At 34.0% G+C, this 16,966-nt stretch overlaps 2 protein-coding genes across 3 annotated transcripts in view; both read left to right on the top strand.

Moving 5' to 3' along the window:
• The window catches only part of LOC128230679 (atrial natriuretic peptide receptor 1-like), a 29,762-nt gene extending 26,984 nt beyond the window's left edge, over nucleotides 1-2,778 (top strand). Inside the window, exons 24-26 of the mRNA XM_052943124.1 lie at nucleotides 683-793; nucleotides 975-1,066; nucleotides 2,161-2,778. Coding sequence (XP_052799084.1) covers nucleotides 683-793; nucleotides 975-1,066; nucleotides 2,161-2,778 — 821 coding nt within the window. The remainder of the gene's footprint in view (nucleotides 1-682; nucleotides 794-974; nucleotides 1,067-2,160) is intronic.
• Nucleotides 2,779-4,987: 2,209 nt separating this feature from the next.
• Nucleotides 4,988-16,966, top strand: part of LOC128232184 (atrial natriuretic peptide receptor 1-like) — a 32,556-nt gene continuing 20,577 nt past the window's right edge. For both annotated transcript variants that reach the window (XM_052945593.1, XM_052945592.1), the window contains exons 1-2: nucleotides 4,988-5,222; nucleotides 5,563-5,672. In XM_052945593.1, coding sequence (XP_052801553.1) covers nucleotides 5,008-5,222; nucleotides 5,563-5,672 — 325 coding nt within the window. In that variant the 5' untranslated portion in view covers nucleotides 4,988-5,007. The remainder of the gene's footprint in view (nucleotides 5,223-5,562; nucleotides 5,673-16,966) is intronic.

Below are 16,966 nucleotides of genomic sequence, written 5' to 3'. Positions count from 1 at the left end.
CAAAATACTTGATGAATGGAATGAAACTTTGAACATTGACAAGTACTATAGATATCAGTCTGAAATTATGCGCAGCACAGGAATTTTAAGTCTTTATACATTCTTTGCAAAGTTTTTTTTTCTTAAACTACGATTTCTTCAAATAAAGATTCTCTTAGGAATAACTCAGAAATTGCTTTACGGAATTAAATGAAACCTTGAACTTTAGTAGATAACAATGCATAGTTTGCACAGAGCAAAAATATTATTTTTGGTCCCTTTTGTTGTAGAGTTTTATCATGTACTTTACTTTCTTTAAAAATGTTTGTACAATGTAAATCTTAGAAACTACGGGTATTGAATCAACTTTGATAACAATGTGGAATTTGACGCAGTGCAGAAACTTGAAATCTTGTACATATTGTTATAAATTTATCTCCCTTATACTTCGGCCCTTTTGTTGCCAAGTAATTTCCCCTTAATCAATTATTTCTATCAAATGCATTTTGTCTTTACGTAAACGCTTTGTTGTTTTCATCTCCCCTTGTGTTTTTTTCCATATTTTTGCAAATTCACTTTCACTCTTAGATATCACACACATACTTCCATTATGGGATATATCCGTTTTTAATTATATATTGATAAATAAAATGTTTCAGTGTGATGAATCATATTCAGATCTGGTGGTGTTGTTTTGCTTCAGGATTACACACGGGTTCCGTTGTTGCAGGTGTTGTTGGCCTGACAATGCCGCGTTACTGTCTCTTTGGTGATACCGTAAATACTGCATCCAGAATGGAGTCGAATGGGAAACGTACGTGGATTGTTTTCCATTTTAAAGATTGTCCAATAAAGATTTTCATAGCAAAATATAAAAGTACATCAACCAATTAAAATAACAAAACACACACTAAAGCGCAAACGATGTGCCTGCCTTTTGTAGTAAACCTATCTACAAATATTCACATCTTTATGTCCATTGTTTCTTTCTTTAGCTTTAAAGATCCACATTAGTGCCTCAACAAAAGGAGCGCTGGACGAGTTTCCGAAATTCATCGTAGAAGAAAGAGGAGAAATAACGGTCAAGGTAAAACTTTGTGCATTTAAAGGAGCTTTCCAGAACTTATCTATTCTAAAAAATATACTTACGATGGACGAAAATGCCAACTATTATTGTGCGCAGTGTCATAACAAATTTGCTTTTAAATGAAAATAATGCATCAGTGAAATAACAACAGTGTTAATATCGATTTGATCTTTTCAACTGTAAAACGAAAAGTGAAAATATCAATACTAAGAATGTTTTTTTGAAAATCTGTTGAAGTTCCTCCCCTTGATCTACACTTATTAACTCTTTTTTCAACTAGTATATTGTGTAAAAAAAAGTTTGATATTAGAAAATATTGCATAAATATCTAAATGATGGTTTGTTTTGGAAATAATCATATCTTATCGTGCATAAGGAACCTGGTAACCCACTTTTAAAATGCATTCCTGAAGCTTAATGCTCGAACAACTGCTTTTTTCAAAACATTACAAACGAAAACAAAAGCTATTCGAGAACATAAATTCGAATTTTTATCATTTTATTTAAAAAAAACAACAGTGTCTGACTTTGGAATACGAACTTAATGGAATTTTCACATAATGATTAACTGATGATAAACTGAAATAATTTCCAAAAATCTAAAGACGTCAAACGAAGATGCTCTTCACTCCTTATCTGGAAAAAGTACCGTCTACAAGCGAATCAGGCCCCAATTTCTCGAAACTTCTTAAGCTTAGCAGGCTTAAGTCTCTTATTTCAACTAGCCAAAGTACATACTAACAATGGATTTTGATAAATGAAAAAGGGTTTCTTCTTATTAGCATACATAATTTTCTTATATAATTTATAAAAATTCTTAAAGAACTAAATATAACGCATATTATAGAACAACAAAAATAGTGAGTTAAGCTTAATCCTGTTATAAGGGACTTAAGAAGTTTCGAGATATTGGGGCCAGATAGATAACTGATATTGTTTCAACTGTATTTTTAAAAACCTCTAAACATGAAAAAAACCTGTTTTGATCCAATGTTAATCCGGATTTGTGTTGATTACAAATTTTTCTATCTATGTTTATTTCATTTTTTTGCATGCAGTAACTGGTAATGATATATAAATATTATATTGTTCAGGGCAAGGGATCGATGACTACTTACTGGTTGAACGGACTGGATGAGGAGGAGGAGGAAGAAGAGGATGAAGATGATGTGTGTAGTCAATCTCCAGACCGCAATGCGAAATTAAACCAAGTATATGATTCCGATCAAGAACAAGAAGATACTCACGAACACACCGATCAAGACAATACCATCAATTCTGGTGGAAAAAATAGCATTGCAGACTCTGGTATAGGAATCGACAAAGCTATGGATGAGAAATTTGGGAATGTTTACCTTGGTATTGATGCTGAGAGCATTGCACGAGAGGATGAAAAAGAAACAAGAGAACAAATGCAACTCTTTGGACGAAGAAAAATAAATTTCGTTGATGAAACTGACGAACTTAGTTCGAACAAACATGTTTATGACTCCAGTGACAAAGATTTAAGAAATAATTGGTCTAATGAAAATGTTGTGGACTATACGGTCAATTCATTATATTCCGAAATGACAAAAGGAAGTAGTAACATTCCACCCCTTGGTCACAACTCTAATGATCAAAATAGTTCCATATTTCATCCACCAGCTCGAGCTGATGCAACAAATTTTATGAAAAGCCAACACAGATGGCATAACGATTATAGCGATTGAAGGGACATTTAAACGTGTAACAGAGTACAAACTGACTCCAGCTGAAGCATTTCAATACTAGCTGCAAGTAAAATCGTTTCTCTTGGTTTTGGTTCTCTGAAACAGTTTCACATCTATTTATAAAATATTTATAAATGTGCTTAAGAGACAGTCGATCTGATGTAAAAGGTTTGGTAATCATCTTCTCAATGTTTGATATACGTGCTGATTTTTCTCGTTTGTTTGATAGCGATCGCGAAGAGGCGGCGGTTTAACAAAAAACATTAATCAAAGATAACTAAGATAAAAACTATGAAAGTGTTTTAATTGTACATATTGTGTTATCGGTCTCGTATATCCTGATCATTTATAAATAAAATGATTTAGGCAATTGTGTACGTTCCAGTTATCATAGTATAAATGAAAATGTGTTTATTTGCAAATAAAATGTAATAAGAACAATAGTATCACAACAGCGTGTGTTTGTTTCATATACACAATAGTATTATCAAGTCACAACTACACTTCATCATTCGGATCTCCTCGGTCATTTTTATCGAAAACAACCTCGGATGTACATGGACGGTTTACAATGTTCGAAATCGTTACACTTTCACTACGCTGCAAGTAGATCGCGTAGTAATTTTAATTTAGCAGCTAAACTTAATGACTTAAATCTTAGGAATCTTTATTATGTTTGCAATAATACACTTCACTGGCAATCAATTTAAACTTAAGTCTACAAATACAAGCTAAAACACTACATATATTTAAATATATTAAACTACTTCTAGTGATGTAACGGCATACATTCGAGGTTGTTTTTGATAAAAAATGCATTTGAACTGCACGTGTTGAAGTCTCTGGTTTAACGTATGTTTGGTCATAGCCTTGTGCCTTCAACAGGGCATTTCGTAAGTTTAGCCGCGGGGTAGCACCTCTTCGTCTGGAGACTGGCAGATATGAAAATCTGGCCGTGAATGATAGAATATGTCCTATATTTAAACAAGATGTTGAGTCAGAATTACATGTGTTAACTAAATGCTCTGCTTACCAACCACTTAGAAATACTCTATATGATAAAGCTTAGGATATCAATGTTGAGTTCGTTAACATGGATGATGTACATAAGTGTATTTTTGTACTCTCCAATACAGATTTTGTTAAATTAACCGCAAAAACCTGTTTTAATATACTTGAAATCCGTTTCAATGCTTTGTACAAATATTTAAGAGATAATCCTTTTAGATGTATAATAGTTTCTTAGCTTAAATGAGTCATGTAAATAAGATAAAGTTGTTTTTTAGAGTCATGTAAATAAGATAAAGTTGTTTTTTTAGAGTAAATTTAATTGTTTTTATCGTTTATCAACAATGTATACGAGATATGTCTTTTTAGTTTCCTGTAATTCAAATTTATGAATGGATGTGCACTGAACTCTTAGATATTTGTATTTTATGCTTGCTCATGTTGTGTACATATGAGACATGCATAAACTATAAAACTTCTTTCCAAGTTTTGGCTACCGGTACTAAAATAAGCTATACAGTTACCGAAAAGCTAAATATGTCATTCATTATTAAGTTGGTTTAACCAAACTGTTATAACACTTTATCGAAATATCCTACGTACAAGACCTCCTACTTACAAGACCTCTTACGTACAAGAACAGACGTCACAATCTCTAAATATAGGTGTGTATAGACAGATAAACCATGATGATGAAATAGAATATCAAATAATTAGAATTATTACAATTAAATATGCACGTATTGGCTTATTATAAAGATAGTAACTGATGAATGTGTACAAAGTACTACGACAAACGCGAAATTATGATATCATCTATTTACTTACTCGTTCGGCCTTATCATAAATAAATACAGGTCGAGGTGATGGTCTGTCGTCGAATGACAAAATGTTCGTAATACCTTCCTCTCGCAGCATTCGACGGATACAAATAGCAACTCCATGTGGTGATGGAAACATGTAAAATGCTTGGATCTCGCTTTAAATCCCCTTTCTCTACACAACCATACTATCTTGTTTAATCAAGGAACGTCACGTTTTGCATCGCCGCTTTATTTTCGGGTTGCAGTTTGTTAAAACCTATTTAGAATATGAGTGTGAAATAACATAGTGTTATGTTTTGAAACGACAATTTTGAATACAATTAGGAAAATAAAGTGTAAATATGAATCAAAATTATAACAATATAAACTTTGGAAATTAATTGAAAAACAGAAGAAAATGAACGGGATTATCGCTTACACTCTGCTGATGGCTCTGTCCTCTGTGGTGGCACAAAATGATACCAAGGAAGTTATACAAGTCGTCTGGATGGTGCCTTTTTCGTCACACAAGGACAACATTTTTCCGTATAATGCGTCTTCCTCCGTGGCTGCGATGGCTTATGGCATTGAAACTGTGAAGAATGAATCGCTTCTTCCAAACTACGTACTCAAGTAGGTCTACAGAATATTAAGTGTATTCAATACTATTTTCATGTGAATGATAACAATGCAAAAAAAATTGTGTGGCCAATTGTAATCATTATATTGGTATGAAACAGATGATGATGGTGGTGGTGGTGGTGATGGTGGTGGTGGTGGTGGTCGTGGTGGTGGTTGTGATGATAATGATGATGATGATGATGATGATGATGATGATGATGATGATGATGATGATGATGATGATAGCGTTAGCAGAAGAATATAGTAAGGCAATATATTTGTTTGTTACTACCTTTTTATTATTTTGAATTGGCATTAGTTTATATCAATATTTTCTTTAATTACCTTACAGCCTCACAATGGTAAATTCTGAGTGCAATAGTAAACAGAGTATCGGAGCCCTGGTAGACTTGTTGTGCGATCAGCCTATAGACGTCCTCCTTGGTCCGCCTTGTCCTGAAGGTATAGAAAATATTTTTTGAATATTTGTGTAAACTCAAAATTCATTTCCTCGATTTATCACAGAAAGCAATAGTTTTAACGAGATCTTAAATTTATCATGTAAATTTCGGTGATCTGGAGTGATCTAAATTTCGATATTTTATTGAAATTCAAATTAAATTTTGTTTCTTTTATTTTAAAATTTACAATTTTTTTGACAGAATAGGCGGTCATTAAAACTCGCATGCGAAGCATGACATTATTACGTCATAACGTCGACGTCATTTAATTAATGTATAAGCTGACAAAATGACCTCTTCTATGTATGTATGTATTTCTTTAGACCTTGCGGTCAAGGATAACCCGTGAAAGTGCAAGCACTTATTTCCAACGGGGTCCTTTGTTTTTGCTGAAGGGACAGCACGCTGAAGAGACAGTGGTGGGATACAAGGAAGTCCGGGTGCGATACCCTAGCTCTTTTTCGAAGAGACCCCTTGGTTCTTTTACGTGCTCGGTGTAAAGCACCGATACACGGGGTACAACTTTCCTGGGTTAAACCAGTACTGAGTACACCACTTTTCCAAGCACTACCCTTTAAATGCCAAGCGCCAGGCAAGGGAGCTTCTTGTACCAATTTTTAACGTCTTTTGGTATGACGCGGCCTGAGGGATCGAACCCACGACCTCCCGCTCCGTAGGCGGACGCTTAACCACTAGGCCACGGAGACGGTCTTCGCAGAATTGATAACAATTAAGGAATGAATGGCTGATGTCATTATCGGGTTATGAACGTAATTGGGTTGGTCAATGTGTGTGGAGTCCGAAGGTATCCACGCGTACTTTGACCAACCCAATTGCGTTCATATCCCCGATAATTACATCAACCCCGCGATTCATTCCTTATATTTACACCAATAGTTCATTATTTCACTAAAGAATTGTTAAAAAAATATTTCATTTAAGAAAACCTTTCAGTAATCCGTTCTTACCCATTCTGTTAATAGAACGACCCGACTGTAACCGGAAACATTTTTCAAACAACGTCACAATAACGCGGGAAAAGATCAACCACTTGAAATCACTTTAAAACGTAAAATTGAAACACTTCTGGCAACAATACATTTAAAATGTAATAAATTAACACTTTTAAAAATGTTGATTTATATTTTACGGGTCCTGCTGACACAATACATACAATAACAAGATTAATAGTGTTCATGTATATTGTTATGCAATGAATTACGATCCGAACATGTCCGAAGATGTTGCGTTCATCGATTGATAAACGCAATTGAAGATGTCATTGAAGTTCATTGAAGGAATGTAAGTTGGGGTGTAAATATTTAAGGAATGAATTGCGGGGTTGATGTCATTATCGGGGTATGAACGCAATTGGGCTGGTCTAAGTGTGTGGAGTCCGAAGGACTCCTTGCGTACTTTGACCAGCCCAATTGCATTCATATCCCAGATAATGACATCAACCCCGCAATTCATTTCTTATATTTACACCAATAGTTCATTATTTTATTCAAGAAACTTTAAAAAAATACTTAATTTCATTTCGGATTACCTTTCAGTATTCCTTTCTTACCCGTTCTGTAACGAGGACGACCCGACTGTTACCGGAAACATTTTTTTCAAATGACGTCACAATAACGCGGGAAAAGATCAACCACTTGGAATCACTTTTAAACGTAAAATTGAAACACTTTTGGCAACAAAATGTTTAAAATATAATAACATAGCACTTTCTAAAATGTTGATTTATATTTTACGGGACCTGCTGACACAATACAAACAATAACAAGATCAATAATTTTCATGTATATTGTTATGCGATAAATTGCGATCCGAACATATCCGAAGATGTTGCGTTGCCGAAAGGCAGTTCATTTAAGGAAAGGAAGTTGAGGTGTAAATATATAGAGGATGATTGTTCGCTTTGGTGTAAGACCGTAATATAAACACCATCAAGAGGCGTAGCCACGAGTGAAATATTTACAATTGTTTTTCACAAGGTGAAATATATTCCAAAGACGAAACATATTTCTGTTAATTTCATCCAGAGATTTTTTTCATATATTCCCTGAAATCCTGTTTTTCATTTCGATGCTTAGTTTAAAATACGGCTGTTTAGAGTTCATTAAGAGTTTAACAGAGAACTTAAGAACTTACACAAGAGAAAAGACACACTTAATAGAAATACTGCAATAAGACCAGTACATTGAAACAGCTTTAGGGTTTTTATTCTGATGAAACATTATATGAGCAATTACCCTCACTAATTCAAACTCTATTGCCCTTACAATGGTGTCGCATTGGGAGCCTTCAAAATGAGTAAAAACTAAATGCGTCTTATTTTATCACTTTACTTGACACAATTGTCAAAGGCTTCTAACCTGGGTTTTTTATGTTTTCGAACATTAAACTTATGAACATTTTGAAAAACATTTCGAGGTGATAAGTTAAAACATGAAATGTATACAATTATAAATCTAATGAAACAAACGAAAATAAGAATCAATATAAGAAAATAAATTGGTTTCTAGTAGCAGGATTCAAACCGGCGTATAGGTCTTCAATCGGGAACCATATCGAATACACCATGCTTGTGATGAGTTTTATGCAGCATATACACACAACATATAAAATTGGCTATACTTGAAATCATTTTATCAAAGGAATTGAATTAAATTGAACTGAATTGAATTGAAAACAACAATACTATAATTATTGAAGACAGTTTTTGCTATCATGAGCACTTATTTAGGCTAATATGTATGTCTTTACTTGTAAATATAACGAAATATACTGACGGTGTTGCTCTCAACATCAAATCAAAGTGCTGAAAGCACTGATGGACTAGGGCTTCATTCAGGGGAATGTTGACAACCATATTCTAAGCATTGAAAAAATCGGCTCACATCACAAGGGGTCACTGTTTAATGGGCTAGCTTAAACTTTAGACTAAATCTGCTTGCAAGCTGCAAAGGAATTTTGAAAAATCTAGTTAAGTGTGTGTAAAGTGAGGGGGGTAGGGGGGGGGGGGGGCACACATACTTCTTTAATTTGATCAAATCCTTTTATATCAAAGGTCTGTTATTTGCAGTTTCAGAGAAGATTTTCAATGATGTAGTTATATACTATATAGAAAACCTGTCACCTCTTTTTCAGGGGAGCTTTAAACCACAGGGCCATACTTTGAACAATATTTGTAAAAGACATCTACATTGTACACCTATGTCTGACTACATACACAATGCTATTAGGAAGTAGTTTTTATTTAAAAAGAGAAGAATAATTTTCTCCCTCTTAATTTGTGCTTGGTATTCAATTCATATAACATGTTACCATGATAACTTAGTGCTGTTGATAAATATTAGGCACTGCCTTCTGTCTAATGCTATTCATATTACTGCTGCAGGCTTTTGTACATAACAAAGCAAGTTGAGTAGACTGAGATGAGATGAATATCGTTTTTAAAGTATGAAATATTGAAATGTCTTTTAAATACTTTGACCATCAAATTTCATAACATGGTGTCAGCAGTTAATCACACTTTTAGTGAGAATGGAATAACATAATTTTATTCTTTATTATATACCCATCATCAATCCACATGCAATACATATCACAAAATTCTTTAACCCATATTCCGCTCCAGTGCAATACGGCGATATACCACTCTTGTGACGTCACGTCATAACAAGTATGTTGCGCAATATTAAATTGACGTCATTAAACCAATGAGTCCATCCTTAAAATGAAAATTTATTATGCAAAGATATGGCTTCTAAGTGATCTAATCAGTAATGTATATAATAAAAGGGTTATTAGTACTGCGTTTTGATCCGGATATGGCGAAATGTCATATTTCATTCTGGTAGTTTTTTGTAAATTTGATTTTACTCGGCTTGTGCCTTGTGAAATCCGAATCTTCAAAAATCTACTTGAGTTAAATACAACCTCCTGGATCAAAACGCAGGAACAACAAAACCTAGCTGTTACCCCATGGACAGAGCATCTTTAACCCACAGGGCCATTGCAACTTTGAACAATCATTGTAAAAGACAACTACATAGAAGATGCTTAAGGAAGTAGTTTGGAAAAATTAAGAATTATTTTCTCCATCTTAATTTATATGCATTAGATAACTCAATAATTGCAGCAGTTGGCCATTCTTGTATTGTTATCTGTCACTGTCCTGATAGCTCCCTATCTCAATAGATGCAAAAGGTTGTAGGTTCATGATTCTCCTGGTCCAATATGTAATACAGAAAGAAGATGTTGAATGTAGAATCAAGAAGCTTTCTTTTCAGGCACTCCAAATTGAATAGTACTGTAACATTTGGAGTGCCAAGAATTTGTTGGATTCCTAGGCAACAGGTATCAGGTGTTGCAGTAAATTTGGCAAATACTTTTCACCCGTCCTTGTAAATCTAAAAAAGCTTTTATTTCGCAAAAGTAGTTCATATAGCTATATTGAGGTTGCTTAATCAGAGTTTGAATAATTCTACAAACTAGATGTGCCTTTAATTGCAACAATTTGAACTCCAACTCATAATGTCAATTAAGCTGGTTAAGCAATACTGCAGTTCCTTGGTGTGGGGATTGCTTTATTTACTTTAATAAACAAACAGTTCTTGCATTGGAAAGTACAATGTATTAATATGCATTTTTCTTGCCCTGACTCCATCCAAGCCTTAAATCTTAGATCAACATGTACTTGGGGCTATGTGTGATATCAATGAGAACTATAAATTATGTTCAATTAAGTGTCACTTATGATATTTCATTCCACATACAAAAACACTAACATGTGCATTAAAACCAATATCCTATGTTATGATAAAACCATTGCCAAGTTGGTAATTTGAAAAGACAAGAAATTATATCTGGACAGGGTTTGACATAGTCTTTCTAGACAGCGTGCTGGACTTGTTTTGCATTTACTTTAAAAATCTTCAAAAGCTAAACTGGACAAGACTGGAGCAAAAAACTCATAATACCAAAAGGGTTTTTAAAGACTTACGAGATCATTCTCACATCACCTATACCATTAGTTCTTATCTACAAACTTAAGTCAACATAATAATTAATGTTTTACATAAATATTGCAATGAATAAAACATATTGCAATAAGTGCCAATAACATAGCAATCAAGTATGATCACTATAGGCCTAAACATGAGATTTAAACATTTCCTGATAAACAATAAAAAAAATTACTTAACAATTTTCTCATTATTTACACAAGCTGAAAAATGGTCTCTTTTTGAATACTTCACATATTTCATGGCTTTCATCATTCAAACTAACATTTCGCTTGTTATTTCAATATTCAATGATTTTGTAAACATTCATAAATGATGGTTAAAATAAACATTTATGCTAATTATGCCTACCAAAAGCACCTGACTGACCAATCACTATTCAATTTTGGCAGGGCTTATTGGTGGTTCATTGAAATCAATCATGACCTCCCACAATCTGCACTGATCAACAGCAGTTAATGAGTTGTTTCAATTGTTGTTATTTTCATAAACTTAGAAAACAACTGCAGTGAATAAAATTTATTCCTCATCACTGAGAGAAAGTTTAGAAAAATGAACGAAGCCGAGTTACATCTAGTAGGATATCAAATCCTACAAATGTATTCATCATTTTATATAACCGTATATAGTAAATGTTAAATTTTTGAAAGTCTAAAAAGTTTCATTTTTTTGTATATCAAAAAACATTTGTGTGTATAATTTTGATGATATTTTGGGATTCATTTCATTTCATTCTTGTTTCATTTAGTGTTCAATCCCAAGCTTTCTTGTTCACATTTAAGTGCAAGAAAAGTCACTGATCAATGATCTGAATAAATTCATTATAATGTAAGGTCACATAAAGGATATATTGTGCGTTTTAAAAATAACATTTTTTTCATCTGTTTAAAATTATGTCAAATGTAGTGCATTGAAATTTTATTATGAGTTTAAAGCTGCACTCTCATTTTGACAACTTTTTTATTTTTTGTCTTGGAACGAGCCAATTTTTGCGAAAATCCATGGAAACCAGTTATATAAGACTGCTGACCAAAATTTAGATGGCAGATTTGTATATTTAAGTTAAAGAATTGATGTTTTAAGCATTATTCTTAAACTGTTAGTAACGGTTTAAGCCATAAAACATTAATTTTCGAACGGAAATATGACAAACTTCGAGCTGATTGTTTGTCAGCAATCTGATATCATTGGTTTGAAGATGTTTACGCAAAAAATTGCTCTTTCCAAGACAAAAAATAAGTTGTAAAAACGGTAAGTCTCTGAGAGTGCAGCTTTAAACTATGACAGGAATAATTTAAGGGAATGATTTTTTGTGAATTCTAGCATTAAAATTGTCTGAATCGCATGAAAATTTATAAATTATGTAAGGTATTCTCACATTGGTCACACTTTTTAAACTTTGTGCTGTCTTCTCTTTTTTTTGTCTCAAATTAATACAGCATTGGCTTCACTTGTTGTTTATGAAAGGGACTGTACATCAGATTGGCACCAAAAAAGTTACTCTTTGATATCGTTATTGTAAATAAAATACCAAAAAAAAATGCAATGAAGTGTCTTATCCACTATGCTATGAAGACTAACTTTTACTGGGTGGAATTTTCCGGATGTATACCTAACTCGCTAATATCATGTAATAACATCAACACCAGATCACGCATAAGGAATGAATTTTACTCGGTAGACATACCTAGTAATCTTTTTTTAATGGAAAAACACGAAATAACTGCGATTTATAAATCATTTGTAAACTATGGGGATCATCAGTTAGTAAGTTTCAATGCATTAATTGTTCACATTGATACCAAGTTTATGTCAATTTTCTAAAATTTTCTTTAAATGTTTGCTTTTTCGTCATTAACTGAGTACAGCGCCTTTAAATTGTACCTTATAATGTCTGTGACTAATCAAATATTTAATAGTAATGGTCTACAACGAAGATTTGTTTTAATTATCCAGGTTTCAAACTGCATTGTGTATGCGATTGGAAAGGTAATCTTGAAAGCTCACTTACTATAATTTTTACAAATAACATTCACCCTGCAAGGTACTCATATTTGGATGATACATAAAGATTTGCACAGTCATTTATGTATACTTGCATTTATTGATACAGGATACATTTTTCAAATCTTTGATTTAGATTGCAAAGTATAACTGATATAAATAAATATATATTCTTAACTTTATCTGAATACACAAGCTAATGCATCAGTCAATTGTAACCATGCCCCCCCCCCGGTCCCGGAATAGCGGGGACTTTTACTTTCGGTCCAGCCAACCCCAGCTAAAATACCCGCCCTGCAGAGATAATATGATGGTAAAGTCCCCACCAAATGCCCAGCATCCAAGGGACATTATGTTAAGCCCCATCCATACTGTATTTTCCGGGAAGACCTGGCACTGCGGGGCCATCTGAAAGGTAAAAACATGGCCCATTTCGCCGGCTATACCCGGTATACCCCAGGATGTGGGAGCCGTGGTTACAATTGACTGGTGCATAATGATCCATAGTGATCCAATCTCATGCCAAGATGAGTTCTGGTCTGACATCGCGAGGTTAGTTATTCTTAAGCATAAAAAGCCTGGACAGCATTTGAGAAAGACTGTTGTGAGGTTAAATCTTCATTACTTTACTATTCCTCAACATTGGGTGATAAGGGACCTTTATTGAATATTTTGATTTTAATTCTGTTTCCTAAACGCCACAAGTCAACTGATTAATTAATAAAAATTCAATTATATCTCCACAATATTCGGCACTACATTGTTAAATAAAGCTCAAAAGTTACACTTGTAAATTATTTAACCAAGTACCTTTCCCTCAAATATTTCACAAATTTATATTGATCTATCAACAACAATGCATCACAATACAGTATCTTTGACTGATTTTTGATATTCATTCTTGGCTAGAAAACAAAAAGTGAGCACAAAGAGTCTTCAGAAAAAGAACTTGTAAAGTATGCACCAGTCAATTGTAACCACGAACCACGCCCCCCCCCCCCCCCCCCAGGGAATAGCAGGTACTTTGACTTTCGGTCCAGCCAATCCCCAGTAAAATCCCTGCCCTGCGAGAACGAACTGGTGGTAAAATCCCGTAAATAACCCCCCCACCCTCCCGCACCCAAGGGATCTAAGATAAGAGCAATTCCCTGATATATTTTGAGGGAAGACAAAACCACCGCAATCACCAGGCATTGCGAGGCCACTAGTTCTAGCTTCCATAACTTTGATGTTGATATTTATTTTTGACTGGTGCATTTCACAGGGGCAGGTTGTGTTGTTTTGACACACCACGCCCCTGTCCGTTTTGTTATCCCCCGCCTATGAAATAGGGAGGGGGATATTGAAATGACGTTGTCCGTCCGTCCTTCCGTCCGTCTTTCCTTCCGTCCGTCCGTCCGTCCTTCCTTCCGTCCGTCCGTCCGTCCGTCACCTGCGTTTTCTCAGTAATTAGCCGGTATAATTTCATGAAACTTAAAATAAATATGAACCACTATAGTGGAATGATGCCCGTCCTAAACAAAAATCGATTGGTCGTCCTTGGAGTTATTGCCCTTGATTTTTTGAAAAATGCACATTCACAGCCATTTCTCAATCACTAGCTGGCAGAATTTCATGAAACTTAAAAAATAAATACAAATTACTATACTGGGATGATGCCTTTTCATTTTTCTTTGGATTGGTCAATTGTACTTGGAGTTATTGCCCTTTTTTTAAAAAAACTCTCATTTACAGCCATTTCTCAGTAACTAGTTGGTAGAAATTCTTGAAACTTGAAATAAATATGAACCAACATACTGCGATGATGCCTGTTTATTTATATTTTGAATTGTGTAATTTCTATATGAGTTATTTGCCCTTGTTGTTGTTGTTTTTTATTCTGAATTTCCATATACTTGCTGACATGACTCTGTTTAAGAAGCCATAACTTTATCAAAACTTTTATGTCAAAACAACGCAACCTGCCCCTGGGGTAAGAGAGGAAATCAAAATTGAGCATGCAAAATTGTTTTATCAATGGCGATGGTTTATCACAATGTCATGTACTTACACTGAGAGTGGCTCCAAGACATTCTATGCACATAGGTAAACAATCATCTTATTCACAAATGCTGTGCACATATTCATATATTTGGCTTCGTTCAGAATGAAACTTCATAGATAAGTATTGGCATATTTGCTATTTTTATCTCCATTTTGCAAAATTGAAATCACATGATTTTTTCAAACGAACTAGTATTGCTTGAAATTTTACGTGTCAAATTAAAAATGCTACCCTCGGTAAGATGAAAATAAATCCGTTTGATGGTGGTAATCATTCAATGGCGGCTTTATTGATAAATTTCCTCAATAAAACACTATGAAATTCACATCATCAGCATCCGGAAGTAGCATAACATACATGTTTGTCTGAATCATTCGGCCGCTCTGATCAGAGTAAATTTCGAGGTCAATAAGTAGACTGGTACCCTGATTTACTTTTCCTAAAAACTATAAAGTTATACAGGTACGGGCCATATGGGTTTTAGTAAACATTAATAGTATTTGATCAATAAATACCAAAAATCGTGTTGTATTTAAAAATGTGCTAAGTGCCATGCGATGATAAGTTAAAAAAACTTTGTATCAAAAAGAAAATATCACGGAAACATGCAAATTATGTCGAAAAAAAATAACAGGGACCGACTTCGGAATACCAACAATGATGGAAAGGATAACAATACTTTTTTTAAACCAAATTTCCTGGTTGTTTTCTTCTAAGACCGCACGCTTTATTCGCTTTACGTATGAATTCACAAGACATTTCGAATGCGTGACGGGCACCGCGGTTAGCTGATACTAGTTTCTTTTCGGATAAAAGATAAAGAGGGTACCAGTTTATCAATACAGAGCATTGAACAGAAAAATTTCGCTGCGTACTTTTCCAATATGTTCATATTCTTATTGCATATGATCTGACTGTATGCAAGAATATTCATGTAGTTAACCCGATTAACTCACTCGCTACGTATGAATTTCTTGTGCTTCATTAAAAGAACATACAGTTAGCTTGAATTTTTAGGAGAACTATTTTTATTCGATGTTTTCATTGTAATCAGTTCCGGTACTACTTTGATTATTCAATTTCGCTAACGGTTATCCAATCAAAATACAGCGTATGAATACATTACGTCAGTGAACCCCCAGATGCGGCTTGAAAATGCAGACATCGCGGTTATGGCTATGAACTAGGCCACAAGTGCCCTAGTCCAAAAACAAATAAAACATGCACCGGAACACAAATACTACTACAATAGTATCTTCATATACTTTTGGATGATCAAATATGAGACATTGGGTATGTTTAAAAATTGAATAAAGTTCAATTAACTATTTTAGGTTTAACGAAAAACGCCACTGGATTTCGAATAAGTGTTCGTTGTGTAGAAATTAGGCTTAGTCGTTGAAGCAATGTTTAAAAGAAATGTAATTACTTTATTATACCCTTTTTTAAATATTTGATGCAAAAAGTATGCCTATAGCGTTGTACGGCTCAGAGTTATGGGTATTAAACGTCCATCACAATGCTCAGAATGACGTTGTTTTTGTTGACGTAAGACGTTTCCCGGTGTATACATTTAGTCATCATTGAGGGGATGAATTCCTTGATCGATGTCATTATCGGTGTATGAACGCTATTGGGCTGGTAAGTGTGTGGTGTCAGAAGGACTCCATGCGAACAAGCCCTTCTGCGTACATATCCCCGATAATGACATAAATCACACAATTCGTTACTTATTTTTACACTTATAGTTCATTATTTCTTTCCAGAATTGTTATAAGATACTTAATTTCATTAAATAAAACCTTGCAGTAATTCTTTCTCACCCGACCGTGACACAATAACCAGGGATTACCACAAAAACCTTTTTAACGTTAAATTGCAACGCTAATGTCAACAATACATTTTATAAATCATAAGTTTACTTTTTACAACATGTTGATTATAGTTTATTGTGGCTTGCTGATACAAACAATAACAAGATGAACACTTTTAGATTATCTTTACACGGTCGACTTATCGAAACTGGTGAATGTTTTGGATTAAACAACACATCTGTCCATACTCCGAGTGTTGGATTCTTTTATATACTGTATAGCGCAAATGATTTAGGTTACGCAATTAAGTTATTTTTCTATGATATAACTTTGAATAAAGAAACTGCTTTATGGGATTATACATTAGAAAATATTTTACTGATCATTATATCGACTTTTC

The sequence above is a fragment of the Mya arenaria genome, chromosome 4 (assembly GCF_026914265.1).
Source record: "Mya arenaria isolate MELC-2E11 chromosome 4, ASM2691426v1".
In the NCBI taxonomy this organism is placed as follows: domain Eukaryota; kingdom Metazoa; phylum Mollusca; class Bivalvia; order Myida; family Myidae; genus Mya; species Mya arenaria.
This window is presented reverse-complemented; position numbering and strand designations above follow the sequence as displayed.